At 41.3% G+C, this 25,997-nt stretch overlaps 1 protein-coding gene across 16 annotated transcripts in view; it reads right to left on the bottom strand.

Annotated features, from left to right (window-relative positions):
- The window catches only part of SLC8A1 (solute carrier family 8 member A1), a 379,615-nt gene that overhangs the window by 286,848 nt on the left and 66,770 nt on the right, over window positions 1-25,997 (bottom strand). For 11 of the 16 annotated variants that reach the window (XM_032352866.1, XM_032352872.1, XM_032352878.1 and 8 more), the window contains one exon: window positions 15,171-17,002. In XM_032352866.1, the coding sequence (XP_032208757.1) occupies window positions 15,171-17,002 (1,832 nt within the window). Of the gene's footprint in view, window positions 1-15,170; window positions 17,006-25,997 lie in introns of all 16 variants that reach the window. The other 5 variants (XM_032352871.1, XM_032352870.1, XM_032352874.1 and 2 more) reach the window with 1 other exon arrangement.

The following is a 25,997-nucleotide window of genomic DNA, read 5'->3' as shown; positions in this document are numbered from 1 at the left end:
ACATGTTTCTTTTCAATAAAAAATTATGTCAAGAAAACTAAGGCAAAGAGTGATTTAAAAACACACATATAAATTAAGTTTCTTCATACTTGACTGTAAGTCTTATTCAGTGTTAGGTGATTTTTTTAATGTTTTCTCTCAGAAGAACAACAACCATTTTCAAGATAGGGGAAAATCTAGAACATTTACTTCAACTCCTTGATTTTGCTTTCAAGAAAATGGAAGCTCAGGGACAGGAAATGACTTGCCCAAAGTCTTGGATCTGATTAGTGCAGAGCTGGGTCTGAGGATTCAGGTCAAACACGTGTGCTCCTTTCTGCATTCCATTGTCTCCTGCATTATACTCTTTACTTATTTTAGTAATGACCATACACCTGGCAGGGAGAAAGTGATCAAAATCTAGCTTTTCCCTAAATAGTACATTTTCCAATATAGCAAGGGAGATAGAAAAACTAAAGGACCCCAAAAGAAAATTTTAACTTACCAACTTGCTCTCCGGGGGCAAGGTAAAGTACTGTCTGTAAATCAGCACTGTAAAATTTCCTGGACTGTTGATATTTGACTGCTTCTTGAAATAATGCAAAGCAGGCTCTCCTGGCTCTGTATCTTGTCCCCGGTTTTAGTGCAACAGACTTTAATACGAAAGAAGAGTGGGGACTTGGGGAGGACTGGCCCATAAGCCATCACTGGGACTTCTGAGTTTAACTAAGAAAAATGCGGTCAAGATTTATTTCCTAACATTCAGTGTAATATAAAGTTTAACTGGTTCTAAAGCAAGTGTTAGGATTAAGTTTTGCTGAAGAGTTTAAAGGTAAAATTTTTAAAAATAGAAATGTGTTCAAAGCAAGGTACTCTTTAAAACTACTATAGTAAAAAATCCATTTTTAAGTGCTTTTATTTCCTTCCTAACACAGATTTATGTCCTGTGTTAGTTACTGAGTTGCATTAGACTGTGCATCTGACTTCAGGGAAATATGTTTATTTACAGAATTTATATTATCAATAAATTCAGGAGAAGCAGTTTCACTAACTGGATTTTAACACACTGAAATTTCTTGCAGGAATGTTTAATATATATTTGATGACCCCGTCTGTCCTACACCAATACAGATTCAGATGAACCATGTTTATTTAGGAATTATTTTCACCAAGGAATTGATCAACATGCTGTGAATATCCAGTAGGGTCTTAATTGGGAAAAAATTTATTACATTTCCAGACAGCTCAGATGAGATTTCCACATATTTTCCACAATTACTGAGAGGATTCCGTTGGTTTTTTTGTTGTTGTTGTTTTGTTTTTTGTGTTGTTTTTTTTTAATAACAAACATGTCCTGGAATCATTAAAAAAATAGAAAAAGAGAGGAAAGAAGACAAGAAATTAAAGTAGTAAATTTCGGACCAGAATTACTGAACTCTTGTGGCATTTTATATATCTTGCTATCATCAGAAGTATATCACTTTATTCTTCTTTTTTAAGATGTTTTTATTTATTTGACAGAGAGAGAGAGGGAGCACAGCAGGGGGGAATGCAAGAGGGAGAAGCAGGCTTCCTGCTGAGCAGAGAGCCCAATGCAAGGCTTGATCCCAGGGCCCTGAGATCATGACCTAAGCCGAAGGCAGACGCTTACCAACTCAGCCACCCAGGTGTCCCAGAACCATATTATTTTATATTGTAATTATATTTCTTTTATTCCCCACTAAATTCTGATCTTGGGAAAAAAAGGGGGGTGGGGACTCTCCTGATATTCTTCAAATCTCTAGATTAAGCAGAAAATAAGCCACAATTAAGAAGTTAAGCAGATTTGGGGGCACCCAGGTGGCTCAGTGGGTCAAAGCCTCTGCCTTTGGCTCAGGTCATGATCTCAGGGTCCTGAGATTGAGCCCCGCATAGGGCTCTCTGCTCAACAGACAGTCTGTTTCCTCCTCCCTCTCTGCCTGCCTCTCTGCCTACTTGTGATATCTGTCTGCCAAATAAACAAATAAAAATAAAATCTTTAAAAAAAAAAAAAGAAGTTAAACAGATTTACGTTGAATTAAATGGTCCACTTATAAATGGATGTATGCAGTATCACAGCTGGTGAGGAATAAAGATCAGTTTATGATGGCATGTCAGGTATGAGGAGGATTCATGGGTAAGTTGCTAACCAAACAGGCTTCTTTTAAGGCAGCAAAAGGAACAGGAATCACCCATTCCACACACCTTTTTGTTCTGGGCTAAGAGTAAGAACATGATCCTGGCAGCATCACATGAGGAATTTCATTTCATAGAAGCCGTAAGAAAAGTGAACATCCCACTACTTCGATACAGTATATTATTATCCTTACTGTTTCAATCATAACCCTCCCCCCAACTCTAATCCTGAATGACTCAGTACATCTTATGAAAACTTCTCAGGCATATTTCTATCATCACCAAAGACATTCCTCTGAGTCAGAGATGCAGGGCTCAGGGAATCAAAATGCAACACATTTTTCTCTCCTTGGACAATCCAGTCCAGAAGGAAACTTGTTAAAATACTCTTCAAAAGGATAATAAGGTGAACAGACACCATGAAAGGTTTGTGGGTGTGAGCGGGTACCCAGCCAGGCAGCTTCTCAGGAGCTGGACTTGCTTAGGAAAGAGCCACAGGCTAAGTCCTAGACTACTCCGCTGGGGGGATTGTCAGGATTACCAGAGGAGCTGTCCATGTAGTTGGTTTCCAGTTTGGGTTCTACCGCTTAGAATAATTCATTTAACTCTCTGAACTTAAATTTGCCATCTGTAAAAGTCTTTGTTGCTTCCCTCTCGCTTTCTGCTGTCTAATAAAAAACCATTTGTTGAGCCCCTATTAGGTATTAATCACTGTGGCACTCCCCATGCCCTAAAATAGATGTGCTAATGCCTGGTTGGTGTGAAGATGAAACAGACATGCAGGCACCTTGTAAATAGTACAGTGTTACGTAAAAGGAAAAAGTCTTCTCTCTGACCGTTCCCACGTTCCCCAGCAGCTCCAACCCTCCAGGCTCCACGTTATATCTTTTTTCCTCCCCTTCCCCACCAAAATGCTGATTTCATTGATGGCGCACACTCTGGACAGCATCTTGTTATAATTTTGATCATTTTGATCACTTTCCCTAGCTATCATTTTTACTAGGGTATTAGAAGAAAACTATATGCCTTGAGTGCCCCTACCTTAAATGTCAGCGCACACACACACACACACACACACACATATTCATGCACACCATACACACAGAATCACAAAATCCAATAAGGTCCTTTTTTTTTTTTTTTTTTTTTTTTTTTAAAGAAAAGGAAGATTAAGAGGAGAAGCACCTGTGCCTACTTCCCAGCAAGACTAGATTTGACTTGTGCCAACAGTCATCTGGGAAGGAATTAAAAGCAGCAACAATAACAACAAATATTTACTAAGTACTTACTATAAGGCAGGTACTGGCTAACTGGATGTAATCTTTTATAATAGGTAATATTACCCTCATGCTACAGATGATGGAATTGAAATGGAAACAGGCTAAACATTTATGCATTTACAAAGTCTATGAGTGAGAAGGAGGACTGAAACCCCTGCTAATCCGGCCCCAGAGCCTGTGCTCTTGATCATTACATCACTGCAGAAGATGCCCGTGGGTGGCCATTACAACTGTCAGGAAACCCATCCACCAAGCGAGATGCTAGCACTTGACTTTGTAAGGCTGTCATTTGTGTCATGAATACCTACCATGCATACTTATTCTATGTGCAAGTTTGGGAAGCAAACCTGAATACCTACCATGCATACTTATTCTATGTGCAAGTTTGGGAAGCAACAAATTTAAAGTGCACATAGTTAGAATTTGGTGCACTGAGGCACTGATTCCCTGATGCCCTGTAAAAAAAGGAAAAAAAAAATTTCTATATTTATGTTACATATGTAATAAATATATATATATAGCACATGCAAGGACTCAAACTCAGTAGACCAGAAGACTGGAACACTTTACTGTAGGGCCCAAGACCCAGATCCACCTCGAAATATCTCCAGGGTTCCGTATGCAGGAATGAGTCATTAAATTAAAACCCAAACAAAAACAGATGAATGTAAGAGATCACAGTATACAATGATTATGGAAGAATGATTATGGGATATTAGGAAAGATGCTCCTTTCCTGAAAGAATTCAAACCTACAGAATATGCCTGTCACTCAACAATGAAGTTTTGCAGGATATTTTGGCCATAGATATTGTCAGGTACCCATCCAGATGAGGACTTGATATGCTTTATGTGATTATTTTAGGATACTTGGTATTTTATCTATAGTCATGTTTATAGTGATTGTGTTATTGATACATTATTTAATACTGTTCATATTCTACCATTCTATTAGAGACTATGTGTGGGTCAGACGAATCACTTCCTATAATACAACAGTTTAAACGTATCCCAGAATTCATGCATATAGAGTCCTTTTGTCCGTATTAACAGCAACTCAAAGAGACCTCCCACAGCTTTCAGTCTTTCCTTGAAATCTGGGTGTCCTCCTTCAATAGCACGTCAGGATGTTCTGAGATGCTAGCCTACCAGAGTCCGAGACCCTGAAGGCACCGAGCCCCAGCAAGTCGCTGGGCTAGGTAGCTATGGTGTCTGTAATAGCCTTGCTCGTTCATGCTCAATATAATATCATTTCAGAGAAGAACTCACACGGGGTGGCATAAGCTCCCTCAATAACGCAGAAGATAAGGAAACAGTGCGAGCCAAGTGAAACCAATATGGCTTCCTTTCCTTACACCACACCCCTCTGAGTCCATCACTTCCATGAACCAAGAGCAGGCACTGAGTGGGTTGCTGCTGTCAGAGGTGGCCATGGCCGGGTGATGCTGCCAGCTCATTATCATTTGTTCTCAGCCTAACCACCAGCAAGAGCCCCATCAATACTAAGAGTGCCAAGAGAATGCCAAAGAAGGCACGGGGTAGTGAAACACCCGCACTAGTGTTTGACTGAGTTATCCCCATCTCCACCTCAGGGACATGAGGTCCATGGCACCACATCTTTGTCTCCATTGCTCTTCCATAACCTTGCAACGACCTCGACACAGAACAGGTGCTCCTCAAACCTTTGCTGAAAGCGGGAACCAGTGAAAAGGTAGTGCCCCTACCCATTCTCTCAGATCTAAGAAGATTCCATAAGCTTCCTCTGGCTTCCCAAACATCCTGAGGCAACTGTATATACATTTGGTTTCAAGGACAAAGTTGTTGTCTGTTTTTAATAAAGCAGCAGCTTGAGTGAATCCCCTGTCTACTCTCGTACTCTCCTTCTGCCTTTTGTTTGCTTGAGCAAGAATCGGGACTAATTTCAGGCTTCACTTCGTTTTAGTAATAACTGAAATCTAATCAGGGTTGCAAATTCTTTGTATCTGTCTCTGTCCCTCTGCCTGCCTCCCTTCTTCCCTCCTGGCTCTTTATCTGCCTACCCCTCCCCTCCCTTTCCTTACTCTTTGAGCCTCCCTCTGCCCCTGCCCCCCCACCGCTCTCTTTTGTCCTCCTCCCCCCTCTGCCTGGAGGTACTTCTCTGCCTCTCTTCTCTTTCCGTCCCCCTTTCCCCTTCCCTGTCCCTCTCCCTCCCCTCCCCCCACTCTATCTCCTGGCTTCCTCCTTTTGTCCCTTTCTCGGTGTCCACACCTCTGTCACCACACCTCTCTGCCCCCATCTGACCTCCCCCCCATTCCCTCTGCCCCTTTCTTGATCCCCAATCTTCCCCCTTCTGACCCCTCTCCTTCCCGCCTCTCTCTGCCTCCTCTCTCTCTCCCTCTTTCAGCTAATACCTAAATCTCACATTCAGAGATACACACATTGAACTAAATAGCTCATTTTTAAAACTGTGTCAAGTTTATAACATTTTATATGTGAGAATGAAAGCTATCCTCTGAGAATTGTTTTTTTTTGGTTTTTTGTTTTTGTTTTTGTTTTTGTTTTTAACTGTGCCCTAAATATTAAGCTCTATGTAAACAGGACTTAATTTTACTTTCTCACCTTTACCTTGGTAAATGAGTGCATGTGTATGTGTTGTAAGAGAAAACTTTCCTGTTGAAAGAGAACCTCTGGGGGCTTCTGTTAGAGGTTATAATTAATTATATTTATAAACACATTGACAACAAGTTTACTCCAAACAGACCAATAATTCACCTCCCAAACTTAAAAAGACAAATAAAATAAAACTACTCTATTCAAAAAGCAAAGTAGTGACAGACACACTTGAACACTGATTTTTGTATAGAGTGTATGCAAGTTATCATTTGACAGTCATCTGATTTTAAGTAGAAGTTTTCTTTGTTACTGTTCTTGTCCCCTAGGGAAAATATAGTTTGGAAGCAAGAGTGACTTGGCATTGGGCTTTTTTAAAAAGTATCTAAAATTTCCATTTCACTTGCGCAGGTTTGTATCAGAGGAACTGTCACATGCGTCCCTTGTTCTAGAAAACTTCCTAACCAAGAATTCTTACCATTTCTGGGGGGACCAAGAACTGAACTTGGTAAGCTGTTGGCTGTGCTGATAAGGTAACAAGCATCCTTTGGTAATGCTTCTCTGTCATTAATTTACATTGTCTTGTAACATACATAAGAAAGATCGACCAAGAAACTACTATTTTAAGAACAGAGAAAAGCTACATTCACTGTTCAGCCTTGTTAGGAAGTTACACCATACAAGGCCAATGCAGGCAATGACAGATAGCTACTAATAAAGAAGTTTCTTTTTCATTTAGGCACAAAGTGAAAATAAATACCACAAGGGACAAAAAAATAGACAATAATTGAACAGGTCAGGTACATGGAAGGATTATACCATTAGCATGTTCTTGCCTTTCACACTCAGTTTACTCATGGCGCTTCTGAGTTAACAGAGAGTGGGGGTGGGGTACAGTGTGGTTCATGCATGTTCAGCAGTTCCAGAAAACATAGACCGCTGCTCTAGTTTCTCATCCTCAGAACCACGTGAGTAGATGCTGCAGTCCAGATGACCACACTAAAAACCCCCTCCCTCCCACATGCTCATCCTCACCTGGGAAAGTCGTTCCGAAGGAGAACCACCCCAAATGAAGCCCTGCAGATTTTATAGTCAGGCAGCCCTACCGCTAAATTCTAGATCCATCCCTATTAGCTGTGTGAAGCCTCAGGTTCTCCATCTGTGAAAGCAGTATAAAAGCACCTAGCTAACAGTTGTTATGAAGATGAAATCAAATGAACATTGTAAGAAAAACAGCATGAAACCTGGCTCCCAACACATCTCAGACCACTACCATCTCCACCGTCATTATCACCTCCTGACCACCACCCTATCCAGAACCGCCCTCTCTAACACCAGAACCACAACTACCACCATCATCACCACCAGCTCCAACACCAACACCACCAACACCACTACTACTACTACCACCAGCACCAGCACCATCTCTAAAACCATCACCTCCAATAGCAGCAAGACCACCACCATCACCACCAGCACCACCATCACATCCCAAACCACCTCCAACGCCATTACCACCACCACCACATCCACCTCCTCCACCCCTGCCCCTATCACAACCATCACCACCCCAATCACCACTACCCAGCCACCAACTACCACTGTCATCCTCATTTTACAGGTGAGGTGAGCGCAAGTCATTTCCTGAAAATCACGAAGCTCGGAGGAAACCAAGGTAGAGCTCAACCGTAGGTATGGAATCCAAGTTGAATTCCTTCTAAGTCCATCTTTATCTCAGGGAATCTAACATGGAAAAGTGGAGTGGTCTTAGTTTCTAGGGTCACTGCAGGGCTTCAAGAGTACCCAGAACTCCAGATCCCCCATGCCTCAGCCTCCTGGAAATAAAATATCCCAGGCTGTTTCATCACTACCTGAATCACCAGGTGTAAGGAAATTTCCCTGGGTGACCTGTTATGAACACCAGCCTGAAAGGCAAAGTTCTGTGCTGGGCTCTGTTTTTGCCCCCTGCCTCCCTCTCTTCTGCTGTCACCAAAGAACACAATGTCTATTCCCCTATCTGACCCTGTGGAGACATTATAAGAAGGAAAGAAAATGTCATCTAGAGCACAAATCCTCAGGAGAAAGGCAGGAAATGAAAAGGCATTGTTTATTTCGCCTGGCTCTACAGTGAGACAGCTGTATGGGCCTGAGAGAAGAATGAGCCCCGGCTGGCTCAACCTTTGGCAAATAGATGGGCATTACGTAGGCAGTATGTCGAGCCAGGAGAGGAAGCAAAGGAGGAGATTTCCTTTAATTCTGCCCATATTGTTGACGGCTTGCATTCCCTCCCAGGGCCTTCTGGACTTCCCCACTATCAGAGCAGAAAGCACAAGGCAGTGTGGGAAGCCAGAAGCTAAAGCCACTAGCTGCCGCAGTCTCTTGCTTCCTTGGCCGGCACCTTCCACAGGGCTCCCTGCTGTGGGCTCCTCCTGAGCAGTTACAAAGATCATGGCTAGTGCCACTCACCCACCTTACATTTGGCTGTCCTCTCTTTCTTTCCTGCCACCTGGCCCGAAACCACTTCTGTTCTATCCTCTCGCAAGGATAACACTTAAGAATCGCGTGGTGTGTATAATGTAATAGCGGCCTAACAGCTTCCCCAACCCCCCAGAATGTATCTCCCATGAGCAGATGTCAGGAACCACGACAGAACATGATGGAGATATTTTATGGGAAAGCCTCTATTGTTCTCAATACACTGAAACCCACAGGCAGGCTTCTACACCTGAGCTAGTAAGGACAGAGCAGCATAACAACAAATAACCCCACCATAGGTGTTAGACCCTCAAGATTGCTCATTCAAAGGAATTAAACATGCCTAAGTCTCTTCCCCGGGTTACCAGTGTCCTCAGAAAAAAAGCAAAACAAAACAAAGAAAATTGCTTCCTACTTCAACAATTTAGTATAAAACCTGCTCAGTCTTTACCAAGAAGGTGGCTGTGCCCTGCTAACCCTGAAAAAATGGGACAAAAGGGGGAAGTGCAATGGGTTAAGGGCAGCTCAAGGGGGAACAGGATTCAGGTAAGTCAAAAGCATCCCTAGAGATCAACCACTAATTCACAAAGTGCATGTTATTAGACCACATGTTATTAGAAATCTTGTAAATTTTCTTTAGAACTACAAGAGGCAATCTGGTAGAGAGAGACAAGCACTTGAGCTTTTTCTTTTTTAAAAGTAGATCAGCTCTTTTATTTATATTTACCTAATTTAATATAAAACTCTTAACATGAGCTCTACCCTCTTTTTTTTCTTTTAAGACTTTATTTATTTATTTGACAGACAGAGATAACAAGTAGGCAGAGAGGCAGGCAGAAGAGTGAGAGGGAAACAGGCTCCCCACTGAGCAGAGAGCCCAATGCTGGGCTCTATCGCAAGCAAGATCCTGGGACCACAACCCAAGCCAAAGGTAGAGGTTTTAACCCACTGAGCCACCCAGACACCCTGAACTCTACTCTCTTAACAGATTTTAAGTGCACAGTACAATAGTGCTAACTACAGGCTCAATGTTGTTGTATAGTAGCTCTCTAGAATTAATTCATTTTGCATTACTGAAACATTATACCTGCTGATTTGAACCCCTCGCTTTCCTCCCCCACTCTGCCCCTGGCAACCACAATTCTGCTTTCTGTTTCTAGGAGTGAATATTTTAGCTATCTCATATAAGTTGAATCATTAGGTGTTTGCTCTTCTGTGACTAGCTTAAAGGGACATATACTCAGATTAATTTAAATACCTTCATGATGATCTAAAATCCCATTAAAGAAAATCACTGTTCATTGCATCTTTCATTCAGTTTGATAACCATCCCGTCTATTTAGTGAAATGGTCCATACTTTCAGGTTTACCAAGATACTACTCCATCTTAAAAAACACATTTTTCTCTCTGGTTATGCCTTCTGTCCTTCAAAAGCAACTCCAAATATTTTGTCCAAAATTTAGACTTCTACTGTGTCCCACATGTCTTCATAATGGTGTGTGTCCCTTTCAAAATATGAGTTATCTCATCATCTCCCATTTTAGAGGATAAGGAATAGATTTTTTCTGTTCCCTTCGTAATAACTAGCCCAGTACTGGGCACAGATCAGTAGCTTATTAAGGTTGTGCAGAGTGATTGGTACAGGAATTCTATTCCAGCCCTAACCAAGTAAAGCAATCATCCCCCTCTGGAATGACCTTGAATGATGATTCAGAAAAGAGTCCATAATTTAAACACTTCAGTGTGTCTGAACTACGATATCTTCTCATTTGCTAAGATAAAACTTCTTTACATAACTATATTATAACCCTAAACTCTAATCAGCAGTGGGAAAATGAGATTACCACAGTAAACATGGCAATCTGATTGACAAAGTAAACAACCCTGCAGCACATAATCAATTTAGGCTTCTGGCAATATTGAATGGGAAGTCAAAATATTTTTTGGCTGTTACCCTGCCTTATGTTTGTAATAGTTCTGCATTCATGAAAACATATGCATTTATAAAAACACTTCTTGTACTTATAATTTAGATTTGCAGATGATACTACACGTGGTTTGGATTTAAGAAGAGACAAATATTGCAGTCTGAGAAGATAATCCACCAAAGCAGAAATCCATTAAAATCCTAAAATCATTTCATCTAAATTTCTTACGTCAGCATATTACCTAAGAAAGTTTTATATCAGTATAAAATCATGGTTCCATCATTCTAATAGATTAAATGTATCAAATAAAATTCTTCTTCCATAAAGTAAATCTTGAGTATGTTGAATTCACATATGTACTAATGGCCTTTCCTGTCTAGCATTATTTTCTGTAGTGCTTTTCATCATTTCTGAATCCCCTAAAGATACAAAACTATTCTTCTGTTCTGACCACCTGAAGTTTTCTTACAATTTTTGTTTCATCTTTTTTTTTTCTTAAACAGCGGGCTGCTTTCTTGCATTATACATTTGTCCTACTCTCCGAACTGAACTGCTCTCTTATAAAGCGAGGTCTTTACTCCCTGGAATTCTATAGAGCAAGAATAGAATACTGGTAATATAGGTAGCAAAAACAAAGTATTTCTTCTTCCTGGAGTATAATAATAATAATGCCATTGAGCCTATATAATACTGAAATTTTATTTCTTTTCTGTTTCTTTCTCCAGAAAAAGCAATATAAATATTGAGTGTCAAATAGCTATATTTGTTGGGACATCTTGCATATCGTATTTTCTAAACTTAACAAAGTCACAATCGCTGCGTTTTATATGCAATCAATGAATCATGGAACTCTATATCAAAAACTAATGATGTACTGTACAGTGACTAACAACATAAAAATAAGAGTCACAATCATACCTGAAAACACATTAGTCATTAAAGCAAAATCAATTTTGGACAGATCCATTGATTAATAAATTATTGTAGCTAGAAACCCCCAGGAATCTGATTTGTTGAAGAATATAGTCCATGCATTTTCCAACCCACACACCTCATCTTTCAACTCTGTATTTTAAATAGGTAATAGTAAATGCTCGTGATCTTTTGAGTCCTCTTCCAAAAGTATTGTTATTGGGTTATAACTAGGTAATTGAATTTGATTTGTATCTACATTAGTTAATTAACCTAATTAACCTAATTTCCAGAACAGTCAAGCTCATGTTAGACCTTGGAAGACCAAACAACATTTTGTAATAATTATTACCACTAAACTAGCATCATTAAAAAACAACCATTAGTGGCTCTTCAAATTTGTGGATATCACCTACCAAACCACAAATCAAATTGGCATGTTCTTCATTTATTTTTTATTAGCTGTTAACATTAGACAGAATTCCCTGTTGAAAGTCAAGATTAGCTGGCATGGGCTTAGTATTTGTCATTGATTGAGTTGATACAAAAGCACGTGCTAACTGTTAATTATCTCTATTAATGGGTTTTGCATTGTAATTTGAAAATGCCTTACTGAGAATACACTTTATTTAAGGTTCCAAGCACCACTTATCACTTATCAGTATCTTTTTCAGATACAGATTTCGATCTTAAAAAAGATCAGGTTGAAATAATTCAACTCATTTATATAGAAATGTGAATGAATAGGTACGGATATGCTTATATTATACATTTAAATGACTTCTACAAAAATAAGATCAGAGATTAGGAATCTATCTTGCTTTTGAAACTGAAGAATCAGTAAAGCTGCCTGCCTCTTGATCTCCATCCCTGATTACACTGGACCCAAGGTAAAACTATCTACCTGTCTTTATGGCTTTTTAAAATAGGCTAGTTTGAAATCCAGGCTTTTCCTAGCATTTCTTTATGGTGCTCTGAAAAGAAACCATAAATTCTGGCTTTGTGCACAACATTAAACAGAAAAGCAAAAAAAAAAGATTTAAAAAAAATAGTTAATAAAGTTCACTGGCATCAACAATCCTATCTATGTATTGTAGGTTTTTAAGAAAGTCACCTCTCAAGATGAATTATGTAATTGGATGAGACAAATTCATTCTTCAAGAAAAACCGGGTTGAAGTCCGCATGGTCCAGCTGATGGCAACTCTGTCACTTGGGTCTGACTGTGTGGACCTGGCATTAGAAACAACTTCCAGGGGAAGAATGACCCATGAAGAAAAGGGAAGAGAAAGAGAAAAAGGAGAAAAACAAGGGGCCTTTGATAATATCATGTTTCTCTAGAAGCATTATGTTGAAATCCTCGGTGCCTAGCTGAAGGCTAAGTCCCAGTCACCTAAACAAATTTATTTAAGCAACAGAGGTAGTAAGTATCTACAAAGCTTCTCAGCACTCTATAACGTCAGGATGAAGACTCTTTAAAATAAAAATTCTAGAAAAAAAAAAATGGAGGGCTGTAATTTTGTCCCACTGATCAGTAAGATGTTGGACATTTCTAAAATTTCATATTTCAACTTAGGGAATAAAATACAGTAAGAGTTTTTATTAAACCAGGAATAGTGATTGATCTAGAATACTCCTAAGAATACACACACACACACACACACACACACACACAGATGGCATGCCAATAATACTACCCATCCTACCAATTTTCACAAGATATTTAAATCTCTAAAGCTGGAATTTGGCACTATTCCTTCCTTAGCAAGAATTAAATCAATTTAACGGCATAGGGTGAATGTTTTAAATGGAGTTCGGCAGAATAAATTATTCCATCAAATCACTCTCAGTCTTTTTTTTTTTTCCCTTCTTCCTCTTCTACATTGTGTCCAAAAAAAGGTTATTTATCTACAGTTTAGTAAAGTCCTGGACAGCAGAATCGATAAGGAAAGACTGCCTCTCAAATAAACAAGTACAGAGCCGTTCTTTTTAGCAAAAAGCAAGACCAAATTTTCAGGAGAAAACATCCTAAGTAAAATGAATAAACAAAACAAAATACCCATTGGGTCCTATTTGAGTGCTACCCTTGTGAGTTCATTTAAGAATATTCAATACTCCTTTAGTAACATGCAATATACTTTTACATGGATTACAAGGGCCATCTCATACGACAGGGTTCCATAACTGAAACGATTAGAAAATATAATGAGAAAGAATCCCTAAGAAAGGATTCAAGTTTATGAGCTAATTGTGGGCAGGATCCCATTCAATACAAGGCCTCTGGGAAAATCCTTCCGTAAGTATGCAGGATATTCATTTGCTTCTATATTACTATCTTTCAGTAAAATACATGTCCAACAAAACACACCTCAACACGTGGAACATTAACAATATAAGAACCAACAGAAAACAGATATTCATCCAAAGTTAGCCCCACACATCTAAAGGTGGATATTATCATCTTTGCTTTGATTTCATCATGATATCACACTCAGTAAGAGTTCATCTCTATAATACAGTATCAAAGAGAAGTAAAAAGGAAGGCATCTGCAGGAACATCTCTTCCCTCTGCCCATTTCCACCCCCGTCCCCCTCCACCCTCTTCTTTTAGCAAGAGAAATTTCATTTTGGAGAGAATGTACTTGGCATTTGACACATCACATAACGTTTACGCAAGAGTTAACCATTTTTAGAACAAACTGTATTATATATATTTTTTCTTTCCTGGAAATTCCTAAGTTGCCAATGATTCAACCAACATGATCAATCATTGTAATGTCCTCTGTTGTATTGCAAATATTATAGTTTCCTTCGTTCCTTCCTTTCCTCCTTCCTTCCATCCATCCTACCTTCCTTTCTTCTTTCCTTCCTTCCTTCCTTTTCTCCCTCCTTCCTTCCTTCCCGTTTAGACACTGCTTGTTGAGTCAACTTTCTGGCTTGCATTTGGTGAGTATAATGCCCCCTCTTAGGCAAGGGAGAAGGAACAGTTCTAAACAGCAGCTGTCAAAGGCAGAATCATTGCACAACCAGGCACCTGGTGATACATTAGCAAGTGTCACCATGAAGTGCCAATAGGAAGAGTAAATTGTTCCCAGTTCTTTTCTCTGACCTGTTCCCTGTCAACAAGGAGGCTTGGACGGAATCATATTCTCTTCCCATCGCTCTGTCAATAGGGTAGAAGGGTTTACCTAACCATGGCAAATAAAATCAGACTAGAACTCCATAAGAGCTGTATAACTTTCCTCACACTGGCGTAAGACTAAAAAAAGCAGGGGTGGTCATTAAGTCCTAATTAAGCATTACCATGTAAGCAGAAACATTATCTTACATCGTCACAAATATACAGCATCAGATAAAAGCAGCAAAAAAACATTCCAGCCAGCCTTGGTAGCCAGGAAATTCTTTTCAAAGGTGTTTCCTTTTTAAGCTTTCCCAATTTGTACTCAGTAATAAGTTAGAAACTTAATGTAATGTTCTAAATATTCCCTTTTGATAAATAAATAAATAAATGTTCCCTTTCTGCGTGTGTATTATGTGATTCAAACTAGAATACAAATTTCCCAACCCATCAAAAGCGGTTTGATAAATTGTGTCACAAAACTCATTCTATCATAACTGCTATAATGCACTTAAATTATGCAAAAGTACAGTAGTTAAAAATAGAACCAAATGAAGATCTCTATATGGAGCAGATTGATAAGTGTGGCACAGCAGGGGGCATTTTCAAGTGGTCTTGTATAGCAAATATTCCATTCCTTGTGTGCCATTTAGTTTAAAAAAAAAAAAAAAATGACATCCACTCTCCTGTCCACCAAGGCACTCGACCCCACACACAGGTATAAAAAAACAACTTACACAATTTCATCGTTCTGGAATTCAAGCTCTCCACAAGTGTCCTCGAAGTCCTCGCCTCCGCCTCTGGCTGTCCCTTCGATGGTTTTATAGGGAACGATAACATTTCCTCGAGCTCCAGATGTTCTCAATACCTTCACCTCCATAATGCCAATGCTCTCACTCACGTGAGTCACAGGCTCCTCAAAGGTAAAGATGCCTGCATGGTCATCATCAAAAATGGTCACAGTGGCAGTGGAAGGAGATCCGAGGCAAGCGAGTGTAGAAACATGATTGGCTTCCAGGATGCCATCTTCTGAGGCATCACAAGAGACTTTGACATTGCTCAAATGCACAAGGAAATTTTCATCCTCCTCAAAGATATCGTCATCAATGATGCCAACTCTGATTTCCTTCTGGGTCTCACCAGGCTTGAAGACCACAGTTCCTTCGGTAAATTCATAATCAGACCCAGCATTGGCAGTGCCATCCTCTGTTCTGAAGTCAACAAACACAGTGTTAGTCAAGTCGCCACCTCTGCGAATAATGGTCAGGGCAACGGTACCGCAGTTCTCCAGACACTGATAGGTCCCTTGTTCAAAGAAGATCTGACTCACAGGGTCATTTTCAGCCACTTCGGTGTTGACCTCATGCATGCTGACAGCCTTCCTTGCCTGGTCAGCTGCGTGTCTCTTTAAAATGTTGCCAGCTCCAGTCATCAGGCGGGTAGCTTGGATGCGGTAAAAAGCTCGACTCTTTTGCTGCTGACTTAGGACTTGGTAGTTAGCTAATTCTATTAATTGCTCTATTTCTTTCTCTGGGTGCTTCTGCTTGAGCTCCTTCAGAATCCTTGCCATTTCTCGCCTGGCCTCTTCATCATCTTGGTCCCTCTCATCGACCTCCAGAACAAGAGCGCCATCTAAGAAATTGTCAACGTGGGAGTTGACCACTTTCCCGTCCATTTCAATTTCAGTCTTGGAAGATGGCCTGTCTCCTTCATGCTCGATGATCATTCCCCTCTGCTTGCCAGCCCGATACCTCTTGTAGACATACTTATAGAAAAGAAGCCTCCTATCTGCTACCCAAGCGAACACGACACAGATGGGAAAGAAGAAGAAGGTAAGCAAACCTTCCCAGACCTCTACGACCCCAGGAGAGATGACGGACAAAATAATGTAAAGCCAAGTATAGGCAAAGATGCTCCAGGCTGCTGTCACAAAAAACACACGCAAATGCTTTATCTTCCTCGTCTCTCCATCTGGGACCACGTAGACACAAAGGGCAATAATGATGAACATATTGAATGCAGCACTTCCCACGATGGTGCTAGGACCCAGGTCTCCTGCTGTAAAGTTATGGCCGCACACTTCAATTACGGAAAGGAGAATCTCTGGAGCAGAAGATCCCAGGGCCATCAAGGTCAGGTTGGAAACCGTCTCATTCCAGATCCTCACAGTGGTCTTGGTGGTCTCTCCATTGGGTTTCTTTATAGTTATTTCTTTCTCTTGAGATGTGATAACTTCTATAGAGGACATGAACCGGTCGGCAATGATAGAGACTCCAAGAAACATGTAGACCATGGCCACAAAATACACAGTAGCTCTAGCAATTTTGTCTCCAAAGGAAGGGTCTTGGGGTTCCCAAATGGGTAAAATCACCCCTTTCTTACAGTAATATGAGCCAGTACACTCGCCAGTTTCATTAACTTCTCCTTCCATTTCTGTCTCTGCACTTATAAGGTCCACGTGGGAAAATAAGAGAGCCACAATGGCTAACAGATGACATCCCATCGAAAAGGTAGGTGAGGGTCTTAACTGCAGCATGTTGTACAATGGTAGACTTCCGAGTGTCCCAACCTACTGGCAAAAATAAGATGGAAGGAGGGTGGGGAAAAAAAAAAAATCACATCATCAGAGCCAGATTCAAAGCATGACCAATTACTGATTTTTATTGCTTTTACCAATGATTTGTTTAAATTTGACTACCATAATACCTATGGTAAATAATTATTCTAAGTATCCATCAGTGATTAAGCAATCTTTTGAAAAATTTACAACTCAATCTCTCCACGTGTGGATTTTCTACTTGTAGTCTCCATTCACTGAGCAATGTACACAATTGACTTATTGGAAATGAAAAGTTCAATTATAACCTTGCCTTGTTGACTACATAGTTATGCATGCTAAGAGCCAATAAGGGGAGGAAAAAAACCTTTTGATGCATTAAATAATTTTCTCCTTGCTGCTAATGCAGATTTTCTTTTAAATTTTGGTTAGTACAATCACCTTCCAGAAACCATTTCATTACCAAAATCACCTTATTAAGACTGATACTTTAAAGTTCAGACTCTAAAAACCGAGCCAACACAAGGCCTTTTGATGATCTTACATGCTGGAGCAGACCTTGTACCACAGTTTTTTAAATCATGTCCCACTGCACCAAATGGACTTGGAAACACAGAGATCTCTTCAAGCTTTCCTACAAAGTCAACAGAAGCTGTACTTGAGGGGGCAAAGAAATCTTCTGTAATGCAATCTTTCCGCACATTAAGTACAGTTTTGAAAAGCACATTTTGCTGAGAGCACATTTCCTCCTCATTTTCTGCAAGCCCAGTGCTCCTGATGTGTTAGCGGCTGGGCACCTGGGTCTCGAAGCACAGCGCTCCACATCTGGGGACAGATCTCGCACTAGAGTCTGTGGCTGTCTGCAACAGGAAAGGGAGATAACAGTCCTGGGTCTAGTTGTGTGTTAAGACCCTTGTCTGGCAGGCTGTGAAATCAGCTTTACCAGTCATAAAATGTTCCTTCTCGGGGTTGATGTCATCCTTTCCATGGCCATTCTAAAACACATATTAGTTCTACAGAGGGTTCAAGTGACCAAAAAAAAAAAAAAAAAAATACAGGAGCCATAATTCCAACTAAATTAGCTCATGTGGCAGAACAGCAGTGACCACAAACTACACATCTGATGAAGGGCTGCAGGCAATTACAGATCGAGCAGGAGAGTCACCGAGGCACACAGGGCCTGGTAGACGAGGCCAAGGGGCAGACTGAGAAACCATGGCTCTGAATTCACCCACCAGCTCAGGCAAAACGCCTCTCTGCCCAGATATCACTTCTGCCCCTGAGGCTTTGTAAGGTGCTGAAGGAGAGGAGGGTCTGCTCTAAGGGTAATTCCGGCCTAGAAGGCCAGGTCCAACATCAGACAAAGTGATGGCAAGGGGGCGTCCTGAGTCAGAACATAGTCTTGTGGCCCGATAAAAAGTTCACAGCGGAGCTAGACTGGAACCTTCCACAGCCTGGGGTGGTCTGAGAGCCACCCACGCACTTACCTACCTTCTCTGGCCCAGGTTGGCCACTCATGACAGGGAGTGGAAATTCACCAAGGCCCGGGAGGAGCCCCCTGGTCCAGCACTTTCTGGCAGACCCTCAAAGAGCCCACCATTGGCCTAAAGCTCCTTTTAGCTCATCACTATGGGGAGATAAGCTCTGACATTTTTCTCAGACAAGCCTCGGCAAAAGGTTGTAATGGCAGAATTACATTCTACATAAAAGGTTGAAAAAATAGAAAAAGCGTCTTTTCAAAATATGCCAAGATTTATGGTCAGTGGGTCTACTTAATCAGTGATTACAGGGCTTGGGTGGGATTGCCACTCAAAACAAGGAGACACGGGGCACCTGGGTGGCTTAGTAGGTTAAGCCTCTACCTCTAGATCGGGTCATGATCTCGGGGTCCTGGGATCGAGCCCTGCATCGGGCTCTCTGCTCAGTGGGGAGCCTGTTTCCTCCTCTCTCTCTGCCTGCCTCTCTGCCTACTTGTGATCTCTGTCTGTTAAATAAACAAAATCTTAAAAAAAACCAAAAAAACAATTTAAAAAAAACCACAAGGAGTCACCGAAGCAATGTGCAAGAGTAGTGGAAGGTCTAACTCTAATTCCAATTCCATCATGAGCTATTTATCCCACAAATATTTATGGGTGCTGCCTAACTACGTGTTTCAGAATCGCCTGCTAGGCTCTCTTCTAGGACCTAAGAGTTCATCAGAGAATTAAAAACAAACAAACAAACAAACAACAAAAACAAAGTCTCTGTCCTTGCAGACCATATATTCTATTGGGGAGGAAACAGACAAATAAATAGAAATGTCAGATGCTAAAAAAAGCTAGAGGGATGGAGCAGAAAGCAATGTTAAGTAAGACAAGGAGTCTGCGTGTGTGAGTGTGAGTGTGTGTGTGTGTACACACACAGCACGCAGGATTTTATACTGGATGGTTAAGGAAGGCCTCTCTGATAAGGCAACACTGGAGCAAAATCCTGAAGGAAGTAAGAGACCAAGCCTTGTGGATATCTACAGGAAGAGAATTCCAGCAAATGCCAAGACCCGGCGGGACTTGTCTTTGCATAGTCCAGGAGCCACAGAGGAACCAGTGTGATGAGAGAGCTCTGGAGCTGGGAACAGACTACGGATGGATTATGAGGGGCGTGGAGGCTACCATAAGGCACTGGCTTTGATTGTGAAAGAGATGGGACTCAGGGAGGTTCTGATCAGAAGAGTGGTATCCGCTGAGTCTCCTATTAAAAACATCTTTCTGCTGGCTCCATGAAGAATAAGAGTACAGGGGCACCTGCGTGGCTCATTCATTAAGCCTTTGCCTTCGGCTCAGGTCAGGATCCCAATGTCCTGGGATCGAGCCCCACATCGGGCTCCCTGCTCAGTGAGGAGCCTGCTTCTCCCTCCCCAGCTCCCTCTGCTTGTGTTCCCTCTCTCGCTGTGTCTCTCTCTCTTTCTCTCTCTGTCAAGTAAATAAATATAATCTTTAAAAAAAAAAAAAAAAGACTAAGAGCACAGGGATACGAGGGCAAACAAGGAGACCAGTTTTTGCCTTTTATTAAAAAAAAAAAAAAAATAGAATTACAACTGATTCCAATGCCTGGCAAGTATAAAAAATGACACAGTGGCGATCTCAACTTTAAAAAGGAGAAGGAAACAACTGGTCGTGACCCTTTGGAAGATTTACAATTCCAAATGTCTTGGGAACCTGTGAGGATCAGAAAGGTTAAGTATTTGCTCCCAGAGAGCAGTATGGAAAAGAGAAAGTAAACCCAGAACAGTGATTCCAACCTGTGCCCAACTCGAGGACTGATATAATCAACCACTTCCTTTAAATTCCTGCCAAATCTCATCTGTCCATTTTCACAGTTCAGCCAAAATGAGCTTCCTAAAGTACAGATGTGACTCCCTACCTCCCCCTTAAAGCTCTCCATTGGTTGCTTCTTGCACTAAAAATAAGCCCAATCCTTTCAATAGGCTATTCAGACCTTTTAGGATCCAGTCTCCAAGTTCTAAAATATGGAAATCCTCTCCATTTCCTGACCATGACAACACTTTCTTACCTCCAGGTAAGATTCAGGATTGTGTTTTCTGTGCTCCAAACTATTTTGTTTCTTAGAAGAAAAGGTCAAAATGGCACAACAGCAAATCATGGTCAGTTGCCCAAGAGTTTAACAGTAGGTTTTATTCGTAAACACGATGGCAGACACTATGCTAAATTCTTTAAGTGTATTATTATATCTAATACTTACACTAACAAGCATTGTTATTTTACACAGCTCCTGGTGTTGCCATTTCCAATATGGTCCATGAGAATAGCACCACCTGGAGTTGTGCAATGCAGTGTCCTAAGAATGACATTTTGCAGTAGATATTATTAGCCCATTTCAGAAATGGGTTCACTGAGCCTCAGACAGGTTAAGTGCTTGTCAGAAAGTCATACAGATAGGAAACTCCTGAACTAAGATCCAAACCCTGATAAGAGCATCCCTGATAGTGTATGAAGTCATCTCAGAGAGTATTGGATTTGGGCTTGGACTGACCTGTTGGAAAACCTTTTGGCTTCCATGCAGGGTAAGGAGGGCCTCAGTAGCAAAAGTTCCATGGAAGGTTTCCAATAGCCTGGCTTTTATCTTATGGGTTAGAGACTCCAACAGACAGGCATCCATAGCTGAGATGTAATGTGTGAGCTGACATGCCCTAGAGATCACCGCCCCTTATCTGGTCAGTATTTAGCAATTACCCGACCACCTCTTCCTACATACATTCTCAGGGCAATCTATAAGGTCAGCCAAAAAAAAAAAAGAAAGAAAAGAAAAAAAAAGCCCTCCCCCAACCCACATCTCACAATTGTTATTAGCCAAAAGGGTACAGATGTCTAAGAGTGGATGCAACTGTAAAAATTCCGCAGAGAAAAAGGAAAGGGCTTTCTGAGGTTAAGTGCAAAACATCACGATTATATTCAAAAGGTGGCAGTATCATAATTTGTGAAATCAGTAGACACAAAACACTGAGATAGATTTTTGGCAATGGAAAGAATTCTCTGGACTTTAGTTTCTTCTTTTATTAAATTAACACCAAATTCAAATGTTTGGGAGGAGAGGGGGCAGACAGCATCTAAACGAGAGGTTCTTCTTCATTCTTTCATTTCAGGGTCTTTCTTCCATCGTCAGATTCAAGCAAATCCTCCCTACTGTCTCCTCAAATATGTATTTCCATAAATTTTCAGCAGGAAAGAAGCTGCTAGTATGTTGTTCTGTTGCCTGGCTTTTTTAAATATTCTGCCCTGATCACCTGAACTCTGGAACAAGGATAGGTTGGTTTTCATGGTGCTTTCCAAACAACTCTTAAGTTCTCAGCCAGTTCTTGCTCAGGAATAGCCGTTACATCATCCAAAGGAGCCTTCAGCACCGTAGCAAGAAGACCCAGAGTGTCTTCTGCTCATTCTTTATCTTGAAGCCAACAGACAATCCCAGCTCCTACAGAGGGATGTGCTTTTGGTAGGGGAAGGGGACATGTACCTGCAAGACAGATTTTTGGCAAATGGCTTCTATAAAAGGTGAGGAAGAGCCCCCCCACCCCCCGGCAGAGACCTAAGACTCATCAGGCAGCAGAGCAATGGGTTCCTTATGGGAAGCTAGAACCAGGGTTGACCACCAAGGAGGACCCGGTTCTTAGAGAAGAAATACATTTGGCATTCCCGCCAGCCCCGTGCACAAAGGCGGCCGAATCTCATTCCATTGATTGGCAGCTGGGGTGATTCAAAGGAACTCCTTGACTCTCCCTCATCAGGACCTGGAATTCCCTTCTATGTAACTCTTGCTGAGTGAAAACATCAAAGCTTAGCAATTCATCCGTTCTAAGGCAACATTTAAGCAACCCTAAGTTCTTATCCACTACTGAGACAAGCACTGGCGAATGCTTTTAGACAAAGAGATGATGCCAAAATGATTTGCCTTATCTGACCATCCATCCAGGATGAAAATTACTCTTCTGGCACCCAGTCTCAGGCCAACAGATCATGACCACGAGTTACAGAGGAGCTCTGGTCCCACAAGGACTCTCTGCTCTTACCTTTTTTTTTTTTCTTTTTAAAGAAAGAATTTCCTTTTTGTTGCTTAATAAATTGGGACAGGTCCTCTAGAATACAGGCAGCAAGAGTTCATATAAGGGGCTCAAGTCCTCTGGTTGAATGTTTGAGACTACAGCCAGGATCCTGGGCCAGGTCAGAAAACACTCACCTCATTCATCAAAGGAAGACACTGGGGTGATTGGTCAGGCAGTGAGGCCAAAAACAGAAAGATGAATTTAGGATTTTAAATAATGAAGAAGTTATTGAAAAGTCATGAGATGTAACCCATGGCCCTTTCCCCTACTTTGCTTTTCTACATAGAACTTCTTCTTCTTTAGGTGCTAATATAACTTATTTGATGGTTCTGTGTATTGCCTTTCTCTCTCTGATAGACGTTAAATTCTGTACAGGCTGAGATTTTTGTCTCTTTTGTTCATTGATGGATCCCCACCCAGTTCCTAGAGCAGAATCTGGCACATAAAAAAGACACATAGCACCTGCTTACTGAATGAATAAAATCATTTTCATAGGGTCGTGGGCTGATTCACCAAATCTCTGAAGGTGAATCAGAATCTGGGGGCTGAGACGAGGCATTTGCCCTGAAAAATGTGCCTTGACTGAAGCAGAAGCCCCTAAAATGAGCAGACGCCAGGATCGCCTTGAAAAGCCAATGTGAGGATTAAGTGGAGGAGAGGAAATGTGATTCAGGCTCATGGGCAGAGAACCTCAGGCTGGAAAAGCTGACCTCCGGCATAGAGAAGGGGCACTCTGCAGTTTTGCCCAGCACCTGGGCGCAGGTCCTCCTCCATGAGCCCCAGCTTGCTGATTTCTTTTGGAATGCCAAGTTCATCTACTGTGTTGAGAGGGTCCTAATGTTTCAGACATCCTCCACAAAGCGTATCTTCTCCTTCCAGTGCATTAAGAAGACATCTGGTCTGGCACCAACCAAAAATCAGCTCCATTACAGAAGGCTCATAAATGGGAAAGTGCATCACGAATTTCAATTTAAATATATTAACTCTGCATACCGGTATGGAAATACGAGTAAGAGAAAGAAAGCTGGGGAATAAAGAGTCTTTCAAAACTAACTAAATAAAAGAGGAATTCAAAGGGAAGCCGCTGTGCTTATCTTGGGCCAGGGCTGTCCTCAGATTCATTTTGCCAGTGCCAAGGCCAGAGTGAGGGCCTCACTTATTGTCATAAATTGGCACTGAGGACAATAAAGACTGAAGCCATTGACCGAGCCCTTGCTTTGTCCCAGGTGCTTCACCGACTGCATTGTGTTCACTGTCCATGGCCTTTCTGACAATACGGCAAGGAGGTAGTATCATTCTCATTTTATAAATGAGAAAAATAAACGGTTCGTAAAAGTAAACTGGTTAAAGTCGTACAAACAGAGGAGAACTAGGATTTTAATCCCAGTGCTTACACTTGGAAAGCACATTGCCACCGCGCTTTCCCAAATGGCAGCATCTTTTTGTTTGTTTTCGCTTCCTAGGTGAGCAGTACTGTCCTCTGGTAGCAAGGAGCCCCCTACTTCGATACTTAGCACAGAGTAACCTTTCCACGCGCCCTACTTTCCCCCTGAACAAATGCATGTAGTTTGTACTGCCTCCTCCAGAGCCTTCATGTTTGTGGCTCCTGTCTCCTGCCTCCCCAGCTCCCGAGTAAGGGTTTGGTACTATTTATCACGTAGCAAGCGAAAGCTGATCCATTTGGGGGATCATCAGCTAAAATCTGAGGTCTGAAATCACTCCAAAGTCATGTAATAATCTCAAGGTTTTTCCATTTGGTCAGGAGAAAAGAAACTAGAGAAAGAAATTCTAGCAGTGAGCAAGCAAAACTAAAATGAAAGATGGATGGATCTGGGGAGAATAATACTGAACTTCAGCATAACAAGGGAATACTTTGCTCTGATAGCGATAAATCAAAATTTTTTTTTCCAAGAATTTCAACAAATCCGCTGTCTTGGGGGGGGGGTCAAGACTTTTTTTTTTTTTTTTTTTTTTTTTTTAATTTTTAAACCAGTAATTCAAAGAAACAGGAAAACAACACATTCATTCATGGTTTTATCTGCCAAGCTTTCTTAGCCACTCACATATGCCAGATACGTGTTAAAAGATGAATAAGTTAATATCCTCCAAGAAGATCACATTCTAGTGGGGGGTGGGGGGGCATGGATTACAAACATCAGAGTGTGAGTCTCCTTTCTGGTACAGAACTCTTTCATTGCTACAGAATCCCAGAAACGGAGAGACTTTCCAGGTGTTGAGAGAGTGAGACAATCAAAGTGGACCACCTCGTTCCCAGGCTAATGCACCTGAGCTCTTAGGTTAATACAACCAGGGTTCTAGAAACCTCACACTGCTCAGCCTACAATTCTACCACCCAGGGTTTTCAAGCCTGGTGAACTCCCTGAGGCAGGCCAGGGCCTTAGAGCACCTTGTCTGTACTCTGTGCATCTTTGAGGGGCCTCACGATGGACAATAATAACTATTTCGGATACTAATTTGTTCACCATCCACCCTGAAGGCAAAGAGCCGCCTTTCTTTGATGTCTGACCTTACACACTGGGAACAAAAAAAAAAAATGAGGTCACAAGCATGTGTTTCTATCTGGGTCACCAAAAAAGATTTACTATCTAAAAATATTTTCCACACTAGCTTGTTGACATTTCACCTTAAGAAACGTGTGTGGGTTTTTGTGGGGTTGTTTTTTCTTGTTGTTGTTGTTGTTATTGTTTTTTGAGGTTTTTTTGTTTTGTTTTGTTTTTTGTTTTTTTGTTTGTTTGTTTGTTTTTGAAGGAAGGACAGCTCTCTCTGTATTTCTAGTTTGAGACAGTGGACCACTCATATATTCATCAAGCATTCCTGGAGTGGCATCTATGGGCAAAGCAGCAAACCAAACACTGTGAGGATTACAAAGATAATTGCACCTGTGCCTAATGAACTGACAGTGTTCAAACTCAACTACTTACTCAAATGGCCGTGAGTACTAGGAAGGCTATGGAAGATTCCCTAAAATGAGAGGGCTGGAAGGATGGCGAAAAGCTGGAGAGAGTAAGAGGACATTACAGAAGGAAGGAATGGGGGCGCCTGGGTGGCTCAGTGGGTTAAGTCGCTGCCTTCGGCTCAGGTCATGATCTCAGAGTCCTGGGATCGAGCTCCACATCAGGCTCTCTGCTCAGCAGGGAGCCTGCTTCCTCCTCTCTCTCTGCCTGCCTCTCTGCCTGCTTGTGATCTCTGTCTGTCAAATAAATAAATAAAATCTTTAAAAAATAAAATAAAATAAAATTAAAAAAAACAGAAGGAAGGAATGATGTCATAAAGGCACAGAGTGCTGCTTCTTCAACTTAAGCTCACCTAAGAATCACCTGGAAAATACATTAATATGCAGATAAGTGGAAGTTATCATCAGAGGTACAGTAGTTCTAAAGAGGACACCCAAAT

The sequence above is a fragment of the Mustela erminea genome, chromosome 7 (genome assembly GCF_009829155.1).
Source record: "Mustela erminea isolate mMusErm1 chromosome 7, mMusErm1.Pri, whole genome shotgun sequence".
In the NCBI taxonomy this organism is placed as follows: domain Eukaryota; kingdom Metazoa; phylum Chordata; class Mammalia; order Carnivora; family Mustelidae; genus Mustela; species Mustela erminea.
The sequence above is the reverse complement of the archived record's forward strand: the minus strand, read 5'-3'. Positions and strand labels throughout refer to the sequence as shown.